General features: G+C 42.8%; 1 protein-coding gene and 1 long non-coding RNA gene across 2 annotated transcripts; both read right to left on the bottom strand.

Moving 5' to 3' along the window:
- Positions 1-9,728: 9,728 nt before the first annotated feature.
- LOC121066512 (myosin regulatory light chain 2, smooth muscle minor isoform) lies at positions 9,729-16,392 on the bottom strand. The gene is made up of 4 exons (XM_040550126.1): positions 16,256-16,392; positions 14,807-15,005; positions 14,433-14,594; positions 9,729-10,666 (listed from the first exon to the last, which is right to left on the bottom strand). The coding sequence occupies exons 2-4, from the start codon at positions 14,988-14,990 to the stop codon at positions 10,494-10,496; spliced, it is 519 nt and encodes a 172-aa protein (XP_040406060.1). The 5' UTR covers positions 14,991-15,005; positions 16,256-16,392; the 3' UTR covers positions 9,729-10,493.
- On the bottom strand, positions 11,342-14,425 carry LOC121066514. Its single transcript, XR_005817810.1, has 2 exons — positions 13,344-14,425; positions 11,342-11,900 (listed from the first exon to the last, which is right to left on the bottom strand). It is a non-coding gene; the product is annotated as an uncharacterized LOC121066514 (long non-coding RNA).
- Positions 16,393-26,794: the final 10,402 nt, after the last annotated feature.

Consider the following 26,794-nt stretch of genomic DNA (forward strand, 5'->3'; position numbering starts at 1 on the left):
TAAATTGCAGTAATCCTTAATAAAACAGACCCTCTTTTAGGAGTTGCCATCATGGATTAATGTGGTATATGAAGTGTCATCATCCAGCTTGGGTCTGAAATTCACTAGTGGTATATCTGATAAAAATATAGGATTTTGTACGTAAAAATGAAACTGATGTCAGTCATCATGCTAGGAAGGGAAACCTCTTACTCGAATTGATAGGAAAAAATGCCAATAATCAGTATATATAAAGTAGAACAGGAGATGAAAAGAGAAAAAAAAAATCCAAACCCACTTTTACAAGGATAATTCACAGGAGAGAAGGCAGACCTAGGTTGTTCTAAGGGAGTCTTCGCATTGAAGAAAATGCACAAATTGTCTTGGACCTCACACTGAGGAAGGCCAGTGTCAATTTCTTCAGGAACTTCCAAGTTACAGAGCCAGGCGTACATATATTGTCCTGCTGGCCTACTTTGTGTCTTCCCTTGCACACCCATGAATCTTAGCCTCCTGTCCAACTTCTGTGAGTCCTGCATTTACCTAAAATGGACATAGACTAGGATATGGCCAATACAGTTTCTGCCCATCCCAGGTATCGTAAAGGGTAATAGCACGCTGTACTCCGGCTAGTGGTTGATGCAGTGTTTAAGGATGTCATGGCATTACGGTCAATAAAGTGTAGTTGGACTCAGTTCCTAGGCATCTAAAACCATGCTTGCTGACATTTCAGCACTGCTTTCACCTATGTGATTCACGCTTACATAGACACCTGCAGCTGTAATTACTTGGGTTAAGCGTCAGGCTTTCTGGGAACCTCTCTGAGGGCTCTTAGTGGCAAACTAACTTGTGCTGCTCTAGGAATTGCTTCAGACGTTGTTTCCTCTCCCTCTGCGTAGAAGGTCGTAGCCTGCTGACACATTTAACCAAGTCACCTCCAGCTGCCGGCACGCGTTGGTTCTGGCCGTTCAAGCAAGACCCCACCATAAAACGAGCTACTTTTGCACATGCAGTAGCAAGATATAATAAAAGCTGCATGAGATGAGCTCGTTTAAGCCACAGTTTCTGACATCTGAATACAACATGAGGTTTCTAAGGGATTAGAGCTGCAGATAATATCAGAGCACAGACCGGTGGGCTGGGCAGGACTGCTGATGTTAATGGCTAGATTACTTGTTCTTGCATGCCTGGAAGGGTCAGCAGAAACCCCAGCACTTCCACAAGGAAACAAAATCCTTCTGGAACTTTATAAGGGGATTTTCCCATTTTTTTTTAATTCCATAGCACACAAATGTGGAAGCCTTACTGCTGCTAAAGTATGTAGCTACCAAGACTGGATGCTGGCTCTCTCACCTGGCTGCCTGGAGGCTGTGGCCAGACCCATGCAGACCACAGGGTGCCCAGATGATGTATAATAGCACCTCCTTAGTGGCTTGGAGATCTGGTGTGCCACTGGCTGGCAAAAGGAACATCTTCCCTCTTAACATCAGTGATCAACGGGTGTCAACGCATACATTTGCTCTTTTATGATACGTGCCCAGGTACCGCAGCCAAGAACTGCATGGAGGAGCTATGCAAGCAGTGTCACAGACTGATGATAAGCAAATTGATGACACTGTAAGCCAAAATGCAAGATAAAGCACTGTATATAGTTAGCAAATAAGGTACAATCATCGTCTCCTTTTGTCATTAGGCTGCGGGATAAGAAAAGAGGCAGCCTTGGAGTATTTTGTTTGCCACTTGTTATCTAGACTAGTGCTAACAGAAAGCTGTTAAATCAGCCCTTGCAGAGACATAAGAGGAAATGATGTTCTGATGAATTAGAAGTGGAAGCTGTTCAAACATAGCATTTATCACCTCTACTGAGAAAGTGCTTATTACTTTTATTATGGAAATGCCATAAGACATTGCATCTTCTAGAGCCCCCCCCTTCCCTGTTAGACGCTGTACACAGAGTGAGACCAGTCACCTCACTGAGGAGCTCACAGTCTGAGAACATTGTGAGCATTGGCACGGAAGTTACTCTTCAGCTAACTTTTCTCAGCATAGTAAGAGGAACTATGCTCAGCCCAAGATCAAAATATCTCCGAAAGTCACCTCCTGAGTCTGCATCTCTCTCCCAACAAAGATGTAACTTATTTCGGGGGTCCAAACTGCTTTTGAGTATGGAATACTGGCTCTGCCCAAAGTTTCTATCTATCTTAACTCTGCTCTTATTTATTACTTGGCTACAGTAATAGTGTATTGTATAAAATGATATAAAACAAGATTGTACTGTGCAAAGGGCCCCAACGTATTTAATAAATATGTCTCATGGTGTCTGGATTATTACATACAAAATGCCAGGGGCAAAAAAGCAATAAAAGCAACAAGACAGTAGAAGTATTGTTCGGATAGCTGTGTAACAGTCTTAAGCAATTTAATTCTCCATGTTGAAACTTAATTACTTACTTTTGGGAAAGACCAGTTTAATGTCTTTAGTCAACTAAGTGGCTAAGATTCATTAAAAGGAACCCATGTTACAAATACCTCCATGCCACATTGCTTTTATTTCCAGGGATAAAAGTTTTCACTCCACAACCCCAACCAGCTACTGTTCTGAACAGATTTTATAGAGTCCCTTTCTCTGTAGCTTCTAGTGACAAAAGCTTGAAACAAGCCTTTGTGGATTGTGTAAGAACATGCCCAGATACCACAGGTGTCTGACGTCAGCCACATGCAGCAGATAAATGCAAGGAGATTCACCAAACAGAAATTTCAACTGCCACAGAGAGAAAATGAAGCAAATTGTATAGGAAAGTTAATAACGTACTATTGATTAGAGGCTGAAACTCAAGCCAACTGTGCCTTTAAAAATAAATAAATAAATAAATAAAAATTGTAAAAACAAAAAAGTGTGAGAACAGTCAGGAAGTTAGACAGAATTATACATCAGCCTGTAAAGATAAATACTGGAATTTTGTATAATGTTGCTGAAATGGCCTCTTGAAGTGATCCTTAGTAAATTCAGTACAATTTACCTGTTGAAAGAAAGCCCATGAATAGGCTTATGGGAGGCATGGAGGGATTAGGAGGAGAAAAAAAATAACTAAAATAAACACACCCTGACCTGTTCATAATAGCATCTCCCAGATGCTTTCCTTGCTTTTATAGTCACTTTTAAAACCACCAGTAGGTAACAACATTCCTGCCAAGGGTGTGTGCGAGCACTAAATCTATCACAGGTAAGAATAATCCAGAATCAGTCACAAAGGTGTAAAGTATCCTAGTCTAGAAAGCGGTTGTGAAAATAAGCAGCTTGCACCCCCTCGTTTGATATTTGTTCTTTGTTAGCAATACTTGAGATCAGTGGTGGAAGAGGCATAATTACCAGCCTTGAAAATCTGGCATAGGATGAGATCTTCCAGGCCTCGCTAATGAGAACATCAGCCAGGATAGTTTTCCTAGCACACTTAACTACTGCCCCCAAATGTCATGTGTTTTTTTTTTTTTTTGTCATGTGTTGCCCTGGTGTTGTGCATCCTCAGATGTGCACAAGAATCTGATTTCATCTTTCAGCCAAGAGCCTTAGGTGTCTGAGGTTCCAACACACCATTTAGATACTGCCAGAGTTTTCAAAGCTGCCATTAAATTACTCCTTAATCCTGGAAGTGCTTGAATTTTTATTCACCGAAATTTGCAAAGCCTGCCCTACAGCTAATTAGCTGCTTTGAATCTTATCTCAAGGTGAGGCCCAAGGTGTGGTACGCAAAGTAGGGAAGGGAATGCCTTTCTTGCTTGTGGGCCTCAACCCTTAGGCATGTGTAAAGCTTTTACCAGAAGGGATGCAGGCCACTGACATAAGGCGTTTAAGCGCTTGCAAGAAGGGCAGAAATGCCAAGGAGGAAGGGGAGAGAAGAGAGAGAGATTCTGAAACAGAAGCCTAGATGAGCTGCTTTAGGTTGCTGAAGTAAGGGGCTACCTAAACAGTTGACAAAGCACTGGTGTCCAGCTTTTAAAGAAGGCTGGCTATTGGGATTTGACTAGAGTCATCTCTCTGACCAACTGCATGAGGAAATACTTCAGTGCCTTAGCCCTTATCTTCTCTCCTCTTTATGGTATTTTAAGCTTTAGTTTATTTAGACAGCTACTTGGTTGCCTAAATTCTGCATCCAGAGCTTGGGGCAGAAAATTTCAAGGGCAGCAAGCTGCTTGTATTGCAACAGGAACAGAGGAAAGGCTAAGTAAGTACTTCCTCAAACTCTCATCACTGTCTTCTGATTACTATCCCATCCATATTGCAGCTTGCCTCCAAATTCTGCTGTAGCTTCTACTAAGTACAGTTTCCGCTAATCACACGGTTATAGCTAGCACTTCATTTTGGGAGTTTATCCTCCTCTTCTGAGGTACAGGTTGCCCACAGTCATCTTCCAGTAAGTGAATCAGAATTCTGTGTTTTTGCAGTGTATTCCTTACTCATCCTTTTGTATGAGTTTGATGAGTCCTCCTTCCTCTTAGGTCTGCGTGTGGTAGGTCATCCTCAAATACAGTTGTAAACAGTGCTGCTGCTGTCCTCTGCCTCACATAGACAAAGAGGCCATCAATAGATGGATGTGCTAAAAAGCACTAATAACAAACTATAGAATCACAGAATATCCGGAGTTGGAAGCGACCCAAAAGCATCACTGAGTCCAACTCCTGGCTCCACACAGGACCACCCAAAAATCAAAACTTATGTCTGGGAGCATTGTCCAATTGCTTCTTGAACTCTGGCAGGCTCGGTGCCGTGACCACTGCCCTGGGGAGCCTGTCCCAGTGCCCGACCACCCTCTGGGTGCAGAACCTTTCCCTAACACCCAGCCTGACCCTCCCCTGTCCCAGCTCCAAGCCGTTCCCTTGGGTCCTAAACATCAGAAAGACATGCAGTTTGCTTACCTATGCTTGCTACAGCACAGAAACTAGTCATTGTAGTTAAATTACAAGATCAAGTCCAATTAGTTAAAAAAAGTCAGAAAATCCAAAAGAAATGCTGTCTTCAGACAATTGAAAATAGCATCGCTACCTTTTTATTTTTCTTGTAATTAGCAGAGGAGGACAACAGGCAAAGTACAAGGGTTTAGATTCAGGCCAAGTTCCCCTTTTTGCCAACAGAATAGTAACAACAGTTAATCTTACAAACTGTGTTGCACAGCATATGGCTCAAGTTCTAATAAATATAAAATACCTTACCCATTAAATCAGTAAAAGAACCAGACAGGCACTAACTACAAGTAGCTCTGTTCCACTTAATTCTCTTCCAAAAATGTATCACAAGGTTCACAAGTTTATCTTGCTAACGTGAAACTTGTCAACTCCCCTTTCACCTGACTCCAGTCCCAGAGATGGCTGTGGGGCATGAAGCTGTGCCGGTTGCTCAAGGAACCATTGTGTGTGCGTGTGTGTGTGTTGGGGGGGAACATGCAATGACTGTGGGCTCTTTGTAGCTTTTTGCAACCATTTCAAATGTCACAGTGACCTGCAGTTATTTGAAAAGGAAGTTCCCAGCTGCAAGCATCTTTAATTTGCAGCTCTCATCTACTCATTGAAAGAAGCCTGCTGGGACTGGTATGCATCCCTGTTAAAGTTGTGTGAATACTTTTTTTTTTTTCCCCTTTTTAATACAGTTTTACATACTCTTTTTCTGTGACACTTCTGATCTCATGAGGATTATATAGAAATTCTAGTTAGGTTTGCCTTTCACAGCTAATGAGTGCTACTAAACCAATTTTTGTGCTCAAGCAATGGGATGCAGAGAGTGGAACCAGAGATGAGTCAGCAGTCAGCTGAGGTGACTTGAATAGCACTCCGAACCATGCCTACCAGTAGGAGATAGATAGTCCGCAAAGGTCATCCCAAGTGCCTAGTATTTAGATTCAGTCACCCTGATGATGTGAATTCTCTTAGGACTCTCGTGCTTTTCAGGCCAGTCATCATTCTGTGTGACATTTAGATGTTGTCGTACTAAATACCCGCTGCTTGGTAGCTGGATGACAGGGAAGAATGCCTGGCATCACTTGGACTTTGCCTGCCCGCCTGACAGATGCTTTTCTCTCCCCGTCTAGGGGTGTTAGGCACTAAAATTAGTACCTATTAAAACAAGCATACTGAGTAAGGATCTGCTGAGTCTCATCAAGAAATACTGAACGGAAAGGAAAGAGCCACCATTGCTCTTCCTATAGGAGTTAAGGCTATAATTCACAAGCAGGGACAGCACAGCTATGGACAGCTTACAAAATTACTGTCCCTGGTCCACAGGTAGCTGAGTTGCTCAAGGATAATCAGGAGCTGAGCCACAGCAGCTTACAGTGCCCAAATTAAAGCAGAGTAAGGTCAGTGACAAGCTTTAGGAGCTGTTACATTCACGGGGAGTGTGTTGGGGGTGGTAGGCCAGATACAGGATGTGTGAGACGGTTCCCTGGTGAGGCTCAGCTTCTCACAAACAGTCCTGGAGAGGAAACGGTTTATAAGCTTCAACTCATTTAAGGTTCAGCTCCGTTGCCTGTGCAACCACAGGAAACAAGCACACCAGCCCCACTTATGAATCATACCTTTTGGGAACTTCACCTTGGAGAGCAGGAAAAAGTCTGTCTTCAGGTAGAATTGATCTCTGTAATCCCTTCCCTTCTGCTGGGATCATTGCTTAAACTCCTTCATTGCCAAAAAAAAAAAAAAAAAAAAGACAAAAAAAAAAAGGGCACAATAAGAAACACAGCTTGTGATGGTTCCACCCTCCCTTATTCAATTGTTCAGTGGTTTAACATTCAGCCTGAACATTGTAGACGTAGTTTTAATTCTCTCTTCTAGCTGAGAGGACTCAAGGCCACATTTTTCTAGCCCTCCACTTAAGTGGCCTAAGTACAAACCAACTGAATTAACAAAAAAATGGAGAAAGACATAAACACCTTCATGTTCTCTTGATCCCTTTCAGTAAGAAAGAATACTTTGAGATTCTGTCTGGCTCTTACTGCCACTGATTTTGCCAGGGCTGAAAACTACAGGTTTTAAACTCTAGAAAACCAGTTACTGGTTCCAGACAGACAGGGACTTCTGCATCAGGGATGAGTGGGGGGTTAAAATTTGCCAGAGAAATCCCAGGTGCCTGAATTACCCACCAAAAGCTCGTTTTATCAGGCTCTGGGACATGTTTTATCAGAGCAGTTAAGTGCCATAAAACTTGAGAGGGCAAAACGCAGGCTCTTTTAAAGGCGAGGCTAAAAACAATAGCACTGGTGATTTACGGTTCGTCATCCCAAGACCAAGCGGAATATTGATGTTGCTTTGCAGCAACTGAATCCTAGCCCTGTGAGCAAGATCCAGGGCTTATCTGTTGGTGCTTACTGCTATAGAGAAATACCAGTTGCCTCACTCTAAGTCTCAATAGCATAGTTTATATCACCGATTTTAGTGTTTTGTATGTAAACAATATTATGCACGCAAATAAATTTGAATTTGGGGTAGACTTGCAAAGCTAATCTTGCAAAACAGCACGGGCACTTGCTGAGATGCTCAACTAAGCAACGCCCAAGCATTGTGCCTGGGTTTAGTTACAAAAGGTGACCTTAAGTAAAGCAATCTTTTTCAAACATACATCACGTGTGTTTGCACATACACATCTGTAACAACGGCTTGACAACGTCTCATTTAAATCATCTCTGTAATGAATAAATTTGATGAAAGAGCCAAAATTCAGCGCCTACAAAACCTGTAACATGGAAAAACCCAGCAGCAATAGTCCTGGCAGTGATAGCTTCTGTGGGAACCGACTCTATTTTCCCCTGCACGCTGCATCAAACGAGCTCTTCGGGACTCAACAAACAAAACCCCAACCAAGAAAAACCCCACACTCGCATTAGGAGCCGCCTGCCCTTCAGCCAAGCCGGTGCTGGGGCTGCACTGCCACCTGCCGATGGCTGCGGCTCCCGGCCCCGAGTCCGGGAGGAGCAACCCGGGGATCCCGGCGGCATCCCTGGGGCGCAGGGGCAAAGGGGGCTGCTCCCAGCTGCTGGGCTGGGGTACACCAGCATATATTATTTATATATATATATATATATATATATATATATATAATCTGCCCCTTCCAAATATATTTATATATATATATATATTCAGAAAAAAAAAGCAACTAAGAGAACACATTATCGAAGCCTTTAGATTTCTTCTTACATCTTCTCTGGTGTTTTGAGCCCTTTTCCCCCCGTTTTCGGTGTCTTCCATATTTTTTTTCCCTATAGGCCTACAGTTAGTGTCCTGCGGTGCTTTATGTGTCCAGACAGGTCCCGTTCTTTTGCGAAGGTAGAGGAGATGCATCAGAGCTTCTTCTGACAGGCAGCAAGATCTATTAAAAAATATCTGGCAAAACGAGCTCTGTCATATCCACAGAGGAGGAGGATTCCCAGCACTCTCACCTCCATACAAATCAATAAATACCAAAAAGGAGGGCTTGTCCCAGACAGAACACAGCATTTCCTGATGCAGTAACATGCTGAACACCACGCTACTTCCAGGTCATAGTTGAGAGATTGAAAGATGATAGAGTGATAATAAATTGTTTTAGACGAAAATAAACCCACCCATTTGCAAATTTACACAGTTACTACAAAAAGGTTCTATACAATAGTATTTTAATGCCCCTTTACACCCAAACCTGTGTCAAGGACATGGTAATTCTTACTTTTTAAACTATCTACAGAAAAACAGTTTAACAACTGAGTGGTGGTTTCTACAACATTCTCCTTGTGTTATGGATCTGAGTACCACCATTTAACATAACCAAGAGCACTAGCAAAGAGCAATCATTTAAATCACCATACCATCTAATCCCACTTAAAATTCCTGCTGGTTTGAAAGTTTTGACTAGCTCAGGAAGTGTTTACTGCAAGAACATACATACATAAACACACTTTCGTATGGCTTTATAATGCCAGCAGACATTTCCTAACAGCACTTACTGCGTTGGAATTGTGTTTGGAACTGGACGAGTAAATATCCTTAATAAGCCCTAATGTATCAAACATGCTGTGGAACTGCATTTCCATCAAACCTTTTACATTCACAGCTTCCCCAGGATAAGCTAAAAAGGTGAATGGCTTTTATGGCATCGCCCTTCTCAAGAGTGCTGGTAGGTTATTCATGAAGCACTGTGTATCTCTAACACAGTCATTGGCCTCTGTTGAAATGCAGTTTACGAAAGCAGCCTACCAAGAAAGAGCAAAACACTCCCAGCCGAAAGACAGTTCTGGATTTTGTAACCTGAATTCCTAAGTGGGAGCACTGTAATTCCTGCAAGTGACGGAAGCAACTCGGATCACCATTTCTCTCCACAAAAAAAAAAAAAAAAAAAGAAAATAGAACCACAGGTATTCAAACTATGCTGAAGATGCTTCAAGAGTGTTGTATCAGATCTGCCACGTGTTCCATATCACACAAACTAGAGGATATAATGATGAGAAATGGAACAGAAAAGAATGCCTTCTCCTCACACACCCAAAGCAATATAGACAGCAGAAGCTCTCAAAATATATTGTATATAGTTTCATTTGGATTGCAAGAATAATGTATTTTCAGATAGAAAACAAACAGCATAGAGGCAGCACACCTTCCTTCTTCCTCCAGCCCCATTCTGTGTTTTCAGAAAAGATAGGAAGAAAGAAAAAAATGGTTGCAATGAAATACAATGAATTTTATATTGTTAGTGCTGAGATCTGGTAAAAGGCATCACTCAAACACTCGGCTCATACACAGATTTTTTATTATTATTATTATTTTAAAGAAAGCACTAGAATTAACCATGTAAGGTTAAAAAGCAGTATTAATGTTGTACTCAGTGTCAAGAAATGGAGGAGTTAAGATGGTAAAAAACCTCCTCAATCACACCCATAGGATTTTAACATGTTAATGTGCAAGTCTAAGATAAACATCATTAATTTACAATGTACTAAAATTTGAAGGATGGGAATTTCTTCATCATGTATGCTCACAGTAGGAAGTGAAGTACTCAGTCACTGAGAATTGAAGTACTCGGTCACTGAAGTACCAAATCACTATGCTTAAGTGACTTATGACTCATTTTTAAGGCAAAAATAGATAACATGGCTGTATACAGCTGCAAAAATATTTACAGATATGATTAGATAAACAGTCCACTTCTAGCATGAAAATGTTTAATGACATACTTAACATAGCAGTGTTTTATTTGAAAAAAATTATCATAAACTGCAAAAATCTAGCTAGGATGAGTAACACTGACATTTTTACTTGTGCCTCCCAAATCACCGATCTCTGTTCCTAAGCCTCTGCCACTCTAAGCTTTCCTTTCTCCCTGCCCATTTCCAGTCTTACTGCCAAGGTGCAGGTGTGCCTGAGCAGCCCCAGAGTACGCAGAGGCAAAAGCTGAAATACTAAAAATGTATGCAAAAGGTCCCAACAAGAAAAGAGGAAAAAAAGCAGATCCAGAGGAAGAGGAAAAAAGCACTATCTGCAGGCATCCAGGGATTTGCTCAGTCATCCTTGTCTTTTGCTCCGTGTTTAAGGATGCGTGTGAACTCAATGTAGTTGAAATTCCCCTTCTTGTCGATCGGTGCCTCTCTGTAGAGCTCATCTACCTCCTCGTCTGTGAACCTGTCTCCCATTGTCGTCAGCAGCTCTCGCAGGTAGTCCTCTTGAATAAACCCTACAGGGTGACGTACAGAGAAACACAAAAGGGAAGTTGTTTCTTAGCGAGTCTTCAAAAGCAGCAGGATGAATGTACAGCCCCGCCAACAGACATGCAATTTCCTAATACAACATGTAAGATGTGCATTTGCACCAAAAGCCCAAAGTACTTCCCTAATTGAATTGTAAAGAAATTCGTTCAATGCAAAGGGGAGGGAGAGAACTTTAATGCATTTCATACATTTTTTTAGAAGGCCTGATCTGCTGCGATCTAATAATATCTATTTCCTTATATTGATCTTCAGCAGTTCAAAGTCAAAAGACACGATCCTGAGCTAGGAATATGGTCACAACTAACCTTCATTATATAAGCACTTCTCTTGATTGAATTCTATTTTTCTTGACTTAATTAGATACATTTGTGCATCCTCTACAAACGAGTTTCCTGTGGGGACTAAATAACCACTGGTTGGCTCTTCACTGCTGCACAGCGCCGTTGCTGGAGGGTTTATGTGGATGCAGTGAACTGCTGGCAAGCATCCAGGGAAAGAGTTTATAACAGAACAGACTCGCAGACAGGATAGAGCAAGTTAACTCAGGAAGGAGGAAGAATGTTTACCATGGAGAGGTAGAGGCAGAAAAACTAGTCAAAAGAGGTAGGATATACAACGAGGTGGGTTTTTTTTTTTTTAAATGATAAAATGTTAGCAGATTTTAGAGGAAACTATCGAAGATATAAAAATGAGCGGCTGATGATTTTATTACTGCAAAGAAAGCTCTGTTAATTCAATTTCAATAGGTGGGCAGAACCACCAGCTGCCAAATAATTCCAGGAAAGTTTAGAGATTAAAAAAGGAATGTGCAAAATAGACACAGACATGAGGATGCAGGAACTGCTTAACATTGAAGTAAGACCTATCATGCCTTTACATGCACAATAGTTGCTTCCTTTGAGAAAGAAATCTGTTATTGAACTCGAGTTGGAGAAATATCAGCAACAGAACGTAGGTAGAAGTATGTTCCAAAAAGAATTTTTTTTACTGGGCAGAACAGCTGGAAATCATAAGTAGACACCAACAATGACTGATGTAGAATTAGTTAGGATGTGATTTTTACAAAAAAAGAGTTCTGCTTTGGAAAGAGAGCTGTATAACTTAAGCAAACAGAGTTCATTAGAGAGAAAACCAAGAAGGAAATCAGGGAACCAAAAGGCAGTCAATGAGCATGACAAATTACCCTGGGGTTGGTCTGTGCTGCAGGGAAGGGGGAAAAAACACCAAAAAACACAACAAACACATGTTACAACACATGCTAATTGAAACAGCATCATATCCTAGTGCAGACAAGTCCATGATTAATGACTCCAAATGAAGAAGGCTAACAGCAATGTTATCATTTAAAATCAGGAGGGGAATGTTCAATTAGCCAGGCCCTACTTAATTGGGTCAAATTTTGCAGTCATCTCTTTGCAGGTGTGAGTAAAGGGGGGAGGGGGTGACACGACAGGACATGACACAGACAAAACAAACTAAATACATTAGGCTTTTTCCTTCTGTAGTGCTACAGAGACCAAATAGTGATGAGAGATGACATAAGGATTAGTATTCAAAGAATGCAAGGCCTTTCGTGGTACAAGTTTAGCCTCGAGGACTTAATCGCTTTTGTCTGAGTGGGTAGGTGTTCAAGCACCAAACTGGGTTGCCAGACTAGGCACACACTGAAAGTTTCAGCAGCACAGATTATAAAGCGTAAAGTCTACCCACTATCCCTAAACCAATCTCACACACAATTTCAACGTAGACAGGGAGTAATAAATTAAGGAAGCAAAATTTAAGACGCAGCCTTTGGCAGGCAGCACGAAACAGATGACAGTGCAGGATCAAACAGCAGACAAAAGTTACGCCAATTTAGAAGACAGATATAAGCTTTTATACTGATTTCATAGTACTACTAGTTTATGTGACAGTAAGGCTGAAGTAATATACCCAACTAGATGGACAATATAGGAAAAGTAAGTAAAAACAAGTACAACTGCTTTATCCTCATCAAGAAGATCTGATTTGGATTATTCTCCTTCAAAAGAACTACACTGATGTCAAGTACAAAATCAGGTCCATAACACAGACACATGGAGATTATTAAGTGAAAAGAAGGAAAAATAAAAAGAAAGTTCAAATCTGAGTATAAAATGAGTAACAGGCAAAGACAACATGGGTTCTACCTTACGCTTCATTTTTAAAAGTGCGTTTTGATTATTATCATTCAAAATCAATAAAACAGCATAAATATCTAACATGTTTCCTGGTTAAAATTCGAGGATGGCACAAGACGTAAAACGTACTGTGGAATCATTATCTTCAAGATATCCCAGGACTAAACTAAAACATTTATCGTGGAGAGTTTAAAGACGATAAAAATCGATCTTATCAGTACATGGGGGCCTGAACTAGTAACTTATTATTTACATAGACACAGAAGGTCACTGTTTAAAAGAACGGGTAGCACAATCATTTTCTTTATATCCTAATTCACAGGCTCTTGTTTTCGTGCACACAAAAAAACCCTGTAGCACGTTGAGTCAGACTACCTGTGGAGAGAAAATAATTAACCTACTAACAAAACTTCCTTCTCTAGGAGATGGTAAAGAGATTTCCCTTGAGAGGGAGGAAGTCAATTAACATTTGAAAAGGCCTTACCAACAGAAAGCCTGTTTACCTACATCCCAGCAGGAAGGGGATGCGCTTTGAAAAGGCAAAAGGTGCTAAAAATACACAGACAGAAAACAGCTGTTTGAAACGGAATAATATATCCTTTGAAAGAATCTAGAGCACACATCCACGGAGTAGACTGAAATATTTCGGTAGGCAGCTGTGAGAAAAGTTACAGGTGTAGCCTGCACTCTAGATGTGACTGCATGATTTCTGCATGCACTAGCACGGCAGCCCTGATACTCTGTGATTGCACAGAATGCCCTAAGGATCCATCCCTGGTCGCTACGCAGTTCTCCAGAACCTCAGCCGACATTAGTAAATAAATAAAAGCCCAAACTCTAACTTCATGATTGCAGACACAACCTTGAAAGTTTGATAAAGTAAAACTGAGCTCTGCATTTTTTTCCCTCCCACTTCCTTGCTACGCAAGTCAATTCAATGTCATTTCTGCTTTCTGGCCCCACCCTGTTTATCTCAGCAGATCACCACGGCTACAGCCCTTGCTGTGCCTTTAAAAGGACTGAGCTGGGCGTGATGGCGTGACACACGGTATTTGTCATCAAAGCCTAACACTCACTAGGCAAGACAAGGGGTCAGAAGAAAGAGTTTATGTACTCTGGACAATCTGTCTTCAAGTATTAAATACATCAAAGATTCAGATGTATCTACTGCAGGGAGAGAACAAACTCATCTGTAATACAGATTTCACATCTACTCCCTTTTAAGTGCCATAGAAAAATCACAGTTTACTGATTTGAATTTCTTACCTTCTTTGAGCAAATGCATCGTATTTTGTACTTTGAGGAACATGCACGCTGCCTAATTAAAACACTCTTCTTCAAAGCCCCACAGAAGAATGTTACTACTAGTTCTCAGTGTGCAGCCAGCGCAGCCAGACAGCTTTCACTCTCACTTATTACTGAGTCAAATTCTCATACGTGGCAGGTCATGCCATCTAGGATTACTGTGGAATACTTCATTTACAAAGGTGCAAAAGTCAGCCTACTAATTAGAAATCCAAATAAACAACATAAAAATACAATACCCCAAAGCAGCTGACTATCACCCACATACCTGTTGCTTCTTCGTCAAAGCAAGCAAAAGCATTCCTGATTACATCTTCCGGATCGGTGCCGTTTAACTTCTCACCAAACATTGTGAGGAACATTGTGAAATTTATGGGTCCCGGAGCCTCATTCATCATGGCATCTAGGTATTCGTCCGTTGGATTCTTTCCTACAAAGAAAAACATTCAGATTTGTTTTAGCTTTCAAACTAAACACAACAAAAGTCATCTGAATAGTACAATATAAAGTGAGACACTTAAAACCCAACAAAAGTCATATGAGTAGTGCCATATAAAGTGAGACACTTATAAGCTATCCCAAATGCACTGTTTTAATTATAATAAATTTGCTTGACAATTGTAAAGAGAAAAGGGACATTACCAAGGGAAGCAAGCATGTCATGCAGGTCCTCCTTGTCAATGAAGCCATCCCTGTTCTGATCAATCATGTTGAAGGCCTCCTTGAATTCCTGAATCTGCGACTGATCAAACATCGCAAATACATTGGAAGTGGCGCGCTGAGGGCGCTTCTTGGTGGTCTTCGTCTTTGCTTTTTTGCTAGACATGTTGGCTGTTGGATACTAGGAGAGAAGTAAATAGACTAAGGTCAGAGTTAGGGCATAAAAAAATAAACTAAGCTTCAAGCTTTAACGTTTATGTTCAGAAACAGAATACACCTCTAACACCCTTACATTTCCTCTCATCAGAGCCTATTTCCCTAGCCAGGAAGTGCAAAATAGAAGCAGGAAATACAAATATCAGTCAGACTATTAACTAATAAAAGTGACTAAAACAAGATGTAAATTGCACTTAATTTTCACTGTTAAAAGAAACTGTTTTCATCTTGGTTTCCTTCTTAAAACGCACATCTGCAAGAATGGAACTTTGGTCTCACGTTTAAAGGAGGAAAGTGAGGTTCTGAGAGCTGTTGTTAAGCTTGTGAAGTAACTTTGTACGGATACAGTGTAAGTGTGTGGAATATTAGAGTAAGGGGAAGTGAAACAGAACTCTGTTCACCTGAACAAACCCTGATGTGCCTATTCTTGGCAGTATAGGCACATATATAACAGTAGCCGCTGTTTTGTATGACAATGGGTCTCTATCTCTGCCTTGCATTCCCTTATTTAAAAAACAAAACCCTGACATTAGGAGAACCGTGCAAGCTGGTTTTCTGCTGATACCAGCAGCTGTCGTCTGACCTCGATTTACTTTTATCCATGTAATTTCACCTGAACCATGCTACAGGTTCGGCCTACCTGAAAGCTAGTCTCTGCTGCCTACTCGTTTAAGCAAAAGGGAAAAAAACACCTCAGGGCTTTTGCTCGTCTCCCTAGCACAGGGTGTCTTCACCTGTGGCAGGCTGAGAGGCAGGGCAATGTCACCCTTCGGTCACTTCATCGTTCCTGCCGCCATTTACCTGTTGCTATGGCTTCTGCCGAGGAGCAGAGAAGCTTTAAGACAGAGGGAAACGGGGGAGGATGCCTTCATCCTTCAGAGCGAGCGGGGGCCGGCAGGGGGCTGACAGCGACACGGGGCGCTGCGCCACGCCTCGGGAAGCCGCCAGCAGCCAGCCGGCCGCAGAGAAACCCGCCCGGGGACAGCGCACGGCGCCTAAAGCCGCACCCAGGGCCCCTCGAAGAGAAATAAGATGTATATATGCGTGTTATTTGCCCCCCGGAGGCAGGCCGGCCGCAGCCAGCAGCCCCCCAGCGGCCGCCGCCCCTCGCCGCCTCCCCTCAGCAGCAGCCGCCCCCCAACGGCCGCCGCCCCGCAGCCGCCCCCCAACGCCCAGCGCCCCCCCGGGGACCCCCCCGGCGCCCAACGGCCTCACCTCAGCGGCTGCCGCAGCGGATCGGGGCGGAGGAGGAACCGGCGGCGGCGCTTCCTGGACAAACCACCGCCCCGCCGGGGGCGGGCAGCGGGCCGGGCAGCCGCCGGGCGGCCCCCGCAGAGGCAGGCGGCGGCTCCGCTCCGCGCCCTCCCCGCCGCCGCCTGCCCTCCGTGACGGCAGCCCCCGCGGCGGAGGCTGCGCGGGGCGGACCCGCAACCGCTCTCCCCCCCCCCTCCAGGGGAGTTGGTGCAGCCCGGGGGCAGCGCCGCCGCCCCTCAGCGGGTGCCCGGCGGCGGGACCATTGCTGGAGGCGGGGGGGAGCCGCTGGCCGGCCGCCCGCCATCTCAGCGCCGCCCCCGCTGCGGAGCACCCCTCGGACTCGCCGCGCCGGGAGGTGGCTGCGGCCCCTCCGGCGGAGCGACCTCAGGCTTCAGAAAAATGTTGTTTAGTTCATAAAAGGATCTGAAGTATTGCCAGTTCGGAGAGCTGCGCTGTCAGCTTGCCGTTCTTTCATCCCCTTTCCTACCTGTCACCAGTTTTGCTGGTATACAGCATATTTATGGTAACTTAGTAACTAAATAAGAATAGGGGAAAAAAAAAAAAAAAGATCAGAATTCTGCCAAAATTACCGATTACACTTACAGGTGTTTCAGTACAGACCTTTACAGAAGTGTAGGCACTGCACATACTGAAGTTAATACATCCTCTGGAAGCTGTGGTTCCAGAGTTGAAGGGGGACACGTTAATTGCTAAAAGGCCCAACTTTCCTTCCCCTTCCCACCCTAAAACAGAAGAGCAGTAGCTCCTCTGGGGTCTGAGAAGTTAGCCTAATGAGCTTCTAAGGCTACTCCCCTGAAGAATTTTAATGTCACTTCCTCAAACCTGCCTGAAAATGCAATGGAAAAAAGTTGCTGAACTTTGATGAAACAGGAGCATGGTCCTGGGAAAAGTACTGGGGAAAAATCCCCAGTACCTGGGGAAAAATCCCTGTGCTTACTGCATACGGCACATGGTTTCGTAAGAATTATATGCACAGTGTGAGTGGGCAGAAGAGTGGCAGGGACACCTAGACAATAATAGAGTCGTTAAAATACTCGGTGATAATCTCGAACAACCAACCGACTTGTGAGTTGAAATTTAATTACGAAAATAGTTATTTCATGTCTTAATCTAAAATCCTTCCATCAGTTACTTTAAATTGAACCAGTGTTGCACACATACTACTCTGTATTGTACTTTTTGTTCTATTAAAAAGGTGTTATATGAAACCTGTCAAGCTGTATGTTGTTCACAGTGTTTAACCTTCAAATACGTGAGCACAGATAGGGTAACTTTACTTCCTCAGCATGAGATCAGTTTAGTGATGAAATTGTCTGTCTGCTTCTCGCTCTCTCAAAGCTTTTGTTCTCCAATTTACTGTATCACAATGAAGCAAGAACCACTTCTTAAATGCAGACCATTTTCTGTGTGATGTAAATATATATAATCCTTTTACAAATGGTTCTATCTTACTTGATTCGTGATACATACATTCATGATACAGCTTAAGAAATTTAAGGGGGGAGAAAAGGGACATATATTGTGCCTCTTATAAAAAAGGTCTTTTTTTTGTGTCTGCATTAGCTGGTGGTACAGATCTTGAGATCTGCAGTGATGATCCCTCAGGTGAGCAGGGCTCCGTGCTGTTTAAAGCTCCCTCTGGAGAGGATGCTGGCAGGACGACGGTTCCTGTGAGCAGTACAGTGACTGTGTATGCCTGGCTGGTGCTGGAGGAGCATGAGCGGCTGGAACCTCCCTACCTGCTGCCATACAGCCTGTTTCTGAGGGTACAGTGAAGTCTCTTGAGTATGCAGCTCCTTTGTGCTCTGATCATGCTCCCAGGTTGCACAGGGAGCTGTGCTGGCAGATGATTATCTGATGGGACAGCAGGCCTGGTCTTGACAGTGGCTGTCGGGCTCTTCCAGAAGAGCAGTCTGGGCACATCCTACAGAGAGCGTGCTCTGGGAAGCCCATACTTGCAATGGGTAGCTCTGCTGCTAAGTGGTTCCTCCACCACCATGTCCAGAGTCCTCACGTCCTGGCGCTGCAGTGGCAGTGAAGCATTTCTACGGCTGCTCTGCACACAGTTTGTCCTTCGTGGCTCACGGGAAGGGCATTTGGGTTGGGGGCTGCTCAGGCCGGGTGGTGAAAGGATGCCAATTTAGCCCTCGGTACTGCACCAAGCAGTGGGGCCATCTAGTGACGAGCTTTACTTTTATACAGCCTTTGCCCTGTGGGCTGGAGAAAAATGCTTACACTACTGCATCCAAGAATGTCTGTCAAAGGCTTGTTTATTTCTCAGTACCACGTAATTTCCTGGAGAAACCATACAGAACAGGAATTAATTTACCCTTTCTGAAAACATGAGCTTTTCTTTTAGTGCTGAGTTCTTCACTCTTTACATTTTCTTCTAACTCCTTTTCCTTCATTACACCCACCTTCTTTCTCATTTGTCAGACATGTTTGAGAAAACAAGCCTTTAAGCAAAATGTGTAAAATTTTCCCATCCTCTCCAACTAAAATATTTTATTACTTTGGTGGTGTTGAAAAGTTTTCTTAGACTTACTTTCATTAGACAGTGTAAAAACCTTCAAAATTAACTATTTCAGTCTTAAGTTCTAAGGCTGTCACAGACAGCAAGCAATTTACAGTAAACTTTTTCCCCGCTTTCATTTAATTCTCTCCATTTCCTCACCGCTGCAGAGTTGCAATGACTCTCTGAATATTTGTGATTAACTTGGTTGCTTAATGAAGCAGGGTCAATCTGGGTTATTTGATGTTTTTTTCATAAATCTACAGAATGCAAGAGGAACAGCTGTGCTGCCTCACAGTAAAAGCCTGCCTAGTCCGTTCATCCCTAGCTGTAAAGAGCTGCACAAGCTGGATGTGGAGAGCAGGGAGCAAAGTCTTGGCCCTCCTTTGGAGAGCTACTGTTCCCTTGGCCGTGTGTGCCCTGCCTGCTCTGCAGAGGCAGGTGGACCACTTGCTGGCGGACCACTTGCTCACTGCAGGGCCAGAAGGAGTACCAGGATTGTGCCCAGCATCTGCGTTTGGTCATACGTAACAGTGAGGATCTTGTCAGGATTGCTCAGGCTGGAGTTCTGCTCGACATTCAGGCCTTGATGCCTCTGAGAAGGTGAGAACCACGAAGCTGAGGTTAAGTGAGATTGTCAAAGTCTCAGGTCGATTTTTTTGGCAAGTAAGAATTGGCCCTTAAAGCGGGGAAAGGGAAACCTAGCAACTGTCCCCTCTCTCTGCTTCTTGTGTCTCTGAGAGGAACACCACTGGGATGCACTGGCTCCTTGGATGTCTTCAGCAAACAGACCTGAGGTCTTCCCCTGCCAGGCTCCTGGAAGGTCTCTTTTTTATATATATATTTTTTATTTGTGATTTTCACATTAAAATGAGGATTAAAAATATCTGAAAGTTGGATGGATGGTTTTGCAAATTAAGAGATTTTTCTGAGCATATTAACACTGTTCAACAAAAATTGCAAATGCTAATTACAAAGATTAAGTATTGACAGCACAATGAAAATTATACATGTCCAACTTTTGATCTATGGTGGTTTTAGGTCAAAACAGTCATTTAGCAAAAGCATGTTGACTGTCAGTTCCTTCATCTAGTATATTGGCTCATCCCTCTGCTTTTCTATCCTTTCCCTTATTCCAGCTGTTATCTGTTGTTTCTGTAGAGCTATCCTCAGTGCAGTGCTGTATCAGTCAGAGTGACAGTAATTCTTGTGATGCTTGGGAGCCGGAATTGTTCAGAATTTCTCCAAAAATAGCCCCAGTGCTGTGATCCAAAGGGAAGACATGTGAGAAGTTTTAAACCCAAGAAGGGATTCTGAATGCGTATCTTTGCTTGGATCTCTCGGGGAGCCTCAGAGCAAGACTTCCAGCCAAGTTTCTGGATATTCACTGTTTTCAAAGGCCTCATGAATAAAAATGATAAGTAACTGCTTTCCCAGGTGATCCCTGCCTCAGTGCAGATTCTGGTGCATACAAAATAAAGGCTCTCAGAGAATATGCCGTAGCCTATAGAAGAAAGATATGTTGTTTCTCTATCACGTAAGTGACAAATAGCTCTGTTTTGACTTTCTGGTAACTTCCATTGTGCCCAGCTGAGGAGAATATAAGCTCTCTAGAGCATCGTATGACAATGATATTCCAAGGCTAGGGATAAAGCAGAGAAATGTAGTGGAACATAAATAAAATATAGTCAGTCTTTCTGAAGTGTTGTAAAACAGGAAAAAAAAAAGAAAAAACAAAATAAGTCTGCAGTTTGATCACTGTATGAGTGGGGACTGAAACTGGCTGATGGAATGTGAAGGGACTGGAGTCAGCAGAAAAGGTGCTCCTTGCCAGTCTTACATTCCCAAGTCCAAAGTCCTTTATATATAAGCAACACGCACATGCACACACACAGTTGAAATGTACATTTCAGGCTGCTGATTCCTGCTACCTATTCTCTATGATAAAGAGGTCACGCTACTGCTACTTCCCTGCTTCTGCTGGATGCCCATCACTTGTTTTTAATTCCAGCTGGCAAGTTGTGATAGTTGTAGCCAAACCTTTGTGTTCCCTCCTACCTCCTTTTCGCACTAGTTTTAAACAGAAGTATTGCCAGACACCATGATTCTTCAATGTTTATAAATAAAATGCAAAAATAAACAAGTTTTAAGGTATTTTAGTCAGAAGAGACTGAGCCCTCCAGTTTTTCAAACACATGTAATTAATTCTGCTAAGCCAGAGTCCGCAGCACATGCTGAATTAGCGTGTATCTCTTTGACAGTGTGCTTGTACAAATAAGGAAGAAAATGAAATTTGTTCAATGCCTGGCCAAAGGCCTAAAACAGTATTTTAAAACATATCCAGAAAACAGGAAGGAGCGTATTTAGTCAGGTGTTTGGCACACAAAGTAAGCCGTTATCAGCTTTCTTATTAGCTGATGCTTACAAAAGGTTTGTTGGCTGGTGAACCAATTTCAAAACCAACATGCTTCTTGCGGGCTGGTAGGATGTTGACAGTATAAAACGTGTTGCTTTAGAGATGATTAGCTCACAGCTAAGGAAGAGGAATTTGACAGAGGGAAAAAAATGTCAGTGCCTGTTAGATACAATGCTAAGTCAAGGCTCAAGTTACTCACATCTGATGCCAGCTCTATTTTAGCAAGTACTAAGGCAGCGCTCGCAGTCCTTATTTAACACCCAGTCAACTGACTATGTTAGACAAAGGCTGTAAATTATTGCAAAATGCTGCCTTTCAACTCCCAAGGAGATATACACACAACACTCACAAGCAAAAAAAAAGATAACTAAACTACCAAAAAAGTATTTCAATATTTAGATTGTACTGATCTGTTCTCTCTGGTGACCAGCGATAGGACCTGAGGGAATGGAGTCAAGCTGTGACAGGGGAGGTTCAGGCTGGATGTCAGGAAGAGGTTCTTCACCCAGAGGGTTGTCACACACTGGAACAGGCTCCTCAGGGACGTAGTCACGGCACCAAGCCTGTCGGAGTTTAAGAAGCATTTGGACTGTGCTCTTAGACATATGGTCTGAATTTCTGGGTAGCCCTGTGTGGAGCCAGGAGTTGGACACAATGATCCTTGTGGGTCCCTTCCAACTTGGGATATTCTGTGATTCTGTGATTCTTTGATTCTATTTAGAGAGGTTTTGCTCACTGATACCTTAAAATAGTCAAAGTGAGGAAATTACAGCTTAAAGATGAAATAAGCCTTGCAAAATTGAGCAGTGACAGCTGACAAGAATGCTAAAGTGAATGCTGCTGTCATGCACCGTCTGCTTCTGTAGGTGCACATATTCAAGTTTGACTCTACCTGTCTAATTCTGTACTGTTTGTAACTGCCTTTCAAGCTTTGTCAAAGGACAAGACTGGTTTACAAAGGGAATAAATCACCACTGTATGGTAAAGGAAACTGCATGAGCAAGCTGTTGGGATTTTCCAGGAGGCATTTTGATTTCCTGTTCTCCTGTTAATCATGTGCTTCCAAAGAACAAGTAAACATCTTCTGTTAGAGTTATTAGAATCACAGAATATCCCGATCTAGGAGGGACCCACAAGGATCATCGAGTCCAACTCCTGGCTCCACACAGGACCACCCAAAAATCAGACCACATGTCTGAGAGCGTTGTCCAAATGCTTCTTGAACTCTCCTACAGGCTCAGTGCCATGACCACTGCGCTGGGGAGCCTGTCCCAGTGCCCGACCACCATCTGGGTGCAGAACCTTTCCCTAACACCCAGCCTGACCCTCCCCTGTCCCAGCTCCATGCTGCTCCCTCGGGTCCTGTTGCTGTCCCCAGAGAGCAGAGCTCAGCACCTGCCCCTCCGCTCCCCTCGTGAGGGAGCTGCAGGCCGCCATGAGGCCTCCCCTCAGCCTGCTCTGCTCTGGGCTGAACAAACCAAGGGACCTCAGCCGCTCCTCGTATATCTTGCCCTCCAGACCTTTCACTATCTTTGTAGCCCTCCTTTGAACACTCTCTAATAATGTTATGTCCCTCTTATACTGTGGCACCCAAAACTGCACACAAAACTGTACTTGAGGTGAGGCCGCAACAGCGCAGAGCAGAGTGGGACAATCCCTTTCCTCAACCGGCTAACAATGCTGTGCCTGATGCATCCCACATGTGGCCCACAGTGTGCCAGGGCACACTGGTGACTCGTGTTCAACTTGCCATCAACCAAAATCCCCAGATCCCTTCCTGCGGTGCTGCTCTCCAGCCTCTTGTCCCCCAGTCTGTACATACAGCCAGGGTTGCCCCATCCCAGGTGCAGGATCTGGCACTTGCTCTTGTTAAGATTTCACACAGTTGGCAATGCACTCTAATTTGTCAAGATCTTTCTGCAAGGCCTCTCTACCCTTCAGGGAGCCAATGGCTCCTCCTAGTTTGGTGTCATCTGCAAACTTAGTGTACATTTGAATCCGGCATCCAAGTCATTTATGAGAACGTTAAAGAGAACTGGCCCCAAAACAGAGCCCTGCAGAACCCCACTAATGACTGTCCGCCAGCCTGATGCAACCCCATTTACGATAACCCTTTAAGCCTGACCTGGGCTCAAAGTTTGAATGACATTAATTCAGACTGCATGACCCCTTAAACCCTGTGATGCAACACCTATTATGCACAATCTGTTTTCTAGGGAACATTACATATTTTGGCCTGAAAACTTCCCTTGGCAATAATCATTTCTGTATTGCCAAAATTTGTAATGTTAATTATTTTTTTAAAAGGTCTAGTGTGAGTATTGCCAAAGGATGTGGTACCCCAGCAGCCTGCGTGCTTTGTCTGCCCTCAGCAACCGAGTTCACTCCTGCAGGAAACGAGTGGTCCCAGGGAACGCCACGTACAGGCCCACGAACTGGAGGGAGAAAACAGGAAGCTCAGCCGTGTGCTGCCACTTTTAGTCTTCACAACAAGTTTCCTAATGTAATATATCAAAGTTTAGGAAAACAGCGATCTCTGAGTCAACAGCTATGAGTTGTTTTCCAGTATTCTTCTTCAACATTTTGTAATAACTTATTTGCAAGCTGCATTTACCGATTTCTCTTTTTGTCTGCGTTGTTCCTGGCATTTGTAATCCTGTTTCTGAGTTCATAGAGTTTGCTGCTGTCATACTGAATCATTTCTCCGTGAACTAGAAGGATATCTAAAAGCGACAGCAGTGTTTGAAAAATGAAAGGAGCAGACCAAAATAGGAGCACAGGTATACAGACAATACCAATGGCAGATTAACTGCTGCTGTCCAAAACATCTCTGCCTCTGTTTTCATTGTTACTCACCTGTTATTTGGACTTCCATTGTCTGAATGCCTTCAGTGGAGTAAGAGCTATTCATTGCTAGCTGAAACTCCCCAGGAATGTATCAGGTAATATATTAGTATCGTTACCAACAAGAAAAAGCCATGGACATGAGAAACATTTGACAAGATTCAAAATATTTTCCATCTTTCAGAACAAATACTAAGCAGGATACTAAGGCCCTGATGTCCTGTTCCAGGATGGGGCCCATTTCATTCCTTAACATACACTGGTGATCTTAGAAACAAGCATGCAATCTAAAGATAGTTCTTAGATCAGTAGCGAAACAGATCCTTACTTCCACGTCTGTGTGCAAGACCTCTGTGACATCAGTTAGTTGCTAAGCCAGTGTATTCAGCTGACTCCATTTTGTGAAACGCTTGTTATGTGATCAGCGTGTGAGAATGTTTTATTTGCTTAGATGCAGATTGAAAGAACAGAAACAAGCATATCCTGAGCGGTCAAAATGCTGCGTTTAACGAGTATCACCAGCAACAGAGGGGAAAGGAAAAAAAAAAGGCAAGTATACACTGGCAGCACTTCACGCAGACAGATTCCTCTCTGGATTTTTCTCATGCAGCTGCAGTCAGGCTTTGGCGTCAGTTTGACCCTTGTGGATGTAGCCTTAGAACAGGGTAAATGGGTCGCGTAGAATAAATCACTGCTTTTCAGCGGTGCTTTGCGGGGTGTTATATATCACTGCAGATTTAAGGCTATTAAATGTGTGCATCAGCCTGTGAAAACAGTCTTTCATCATAAGCCTACTCTAGCACAGTTTGAAGACCCATTACACATGAACCCCAAGGGAGAACAGATTGATTCCAAAAATTTGACTGCAAAATGCTAAGTTTAAGTCATCAGAATCTTAAACTGCTTCAATGACCAAAGTTATTTTTATTTTTGGAAGTGGATTATTGATGACACATCCCTCCAGCCCTCGGCACGCAACCTCAGCTGTCCGAACATTCCTAGCTACAAAATGCATCTGATGCTCTTATATGGTCTCTTGGCAGGGCTTGTTATTGACCTTCCAGTGGTTAAGGATAAATCCTTAAGGATAAATCCAGTGGTTAAGAATAAATAAGGATAAATCAACATCCCCATGGGCAAGTTGACTAGTCTCCTATATTACAATATGGGTAACAGGGAAACCTGGCCATGGAAGGTCAGCATTATTTGAACATCCTTGGAAATTCTTCCTCAATAACATATCTTCCTTTATGGGTATCCTTATACTTAATGCAGTTCCCCATGACCAGCCCCTAATCAGCAGAAGTGGCCAACAGCATAATGTCCACACACAGCAACAAGGCAAGCACAAGCAACATGTCCAAACAAAGCAACAAGCTACGTTCCCCATTTCAGCTGGCTCTTGAAAAATTAAGGGCAGTAGCACAGAAGATTTTTAAATAAACTTTCTCTCGAAAAGGATACCAGATTATCTTTAGCATGATTTACAATTTAATAATCACTAATTCTAAACTTATTTCCAGCATGGAAAATCTAGATGGTTTATCTGCTGATTATTCAGTGTAACATACCAGCACTTAAAATTTATTGAGAAGATTTACTAATCATCAGGAAGAGAATAGTTCAGAGGCCCAGTGTTTGTAACAGGATAAAAACTTAACCTCCCAGTCTTAGTCTATTTAGCTGTTCAAAGAAAAAAAGACTTAACGTTTATCCTTAATGCAGGCTGCTTACATGTTCACACACAATATTGAATTGCAGAAACGCTACAAGAACAGTAAAGAAGTAAGAGTGTAACTGCTCCTCAATGGTACATAGTGACATTTCAACAATTCCATGTTTCCTAAATCTCAACAGTTCTGTGACAAGGGTGTTGTAGGCAAAAATTTTGACATGAACTGCCTTCTTACAGTCATCTGTCAGGTATTCCAGGGAAAGACTACCCTAGTAACCATACTCAAGAGCACAGAGAGTTTAAAGGCAATCTTTTGAGAATAGGAACAGGTGGGGCAGTCTGAAGTACTACAGTGAAGAACACAGTCTGGGTAGGAGGGAAAAAAAGGAAGAAAAATTGAGACAAAACAAAAATAGGAAAGTAATGGTTGAAAACCAATTTTAATTAAGCCCAGAAGTAAAAGAAACCACGAAGGAATGAACAAAGTATGCTTATTGTGTGTAAAATCAACTGATTTATAAAGCTAAAGACAGAACATGTGAACACAAGCAGTATTTAAGAAACCAAGTCTTTTGTGACTCTACACAGGAAGTTAAGACAAACACTACTTTTTTTTGTAGAGTATTTGCATCCTGGGGCACTTCATGTTGGCCCAATCTTCTCACGCGCTTTAGCTAAAGTAAGATCCCTGTTCTTTTTGGTCTCACGTGAAATAGCTCAGGGCATGGTTTCTGGTTAACAGGTCATCTCTTGAATGGATAAATACATAGGCAAGATGGATTCCTCTTATGCTTTTTTAGCTTGAATGAGCTAAGAGCAGGAGACGTATGGAAGGATGTAATTATTCTGAGAACCGAGTAGGAACTTTCTCTTGGTATTCAAGAGAACAGCATCAACACAGCTGTTTTTGTATGAATGAATCTTGTTTGTGTAAAACCCATTTCATCAATATGAGGTAGATGAATAAAACATCATTTAAGTAGTGAGAGTGGTTTTACCACACATAGGGTTTACCAAGTTAATTCTCAGAAC

Source organism: Cygnus olor, chromosome 2, assembly GCF_009769625.2.
Source record: "Cygnus olor isolate bCygOlo1 chromosome 2, bCygOlo1.pri.v2, whole genome shotgun sequence".
NCBI lineage: Eukaryota > Metazoa > Chordata > Aves > Anseriformes > Anatidae > Cygnus > Cygnus olor.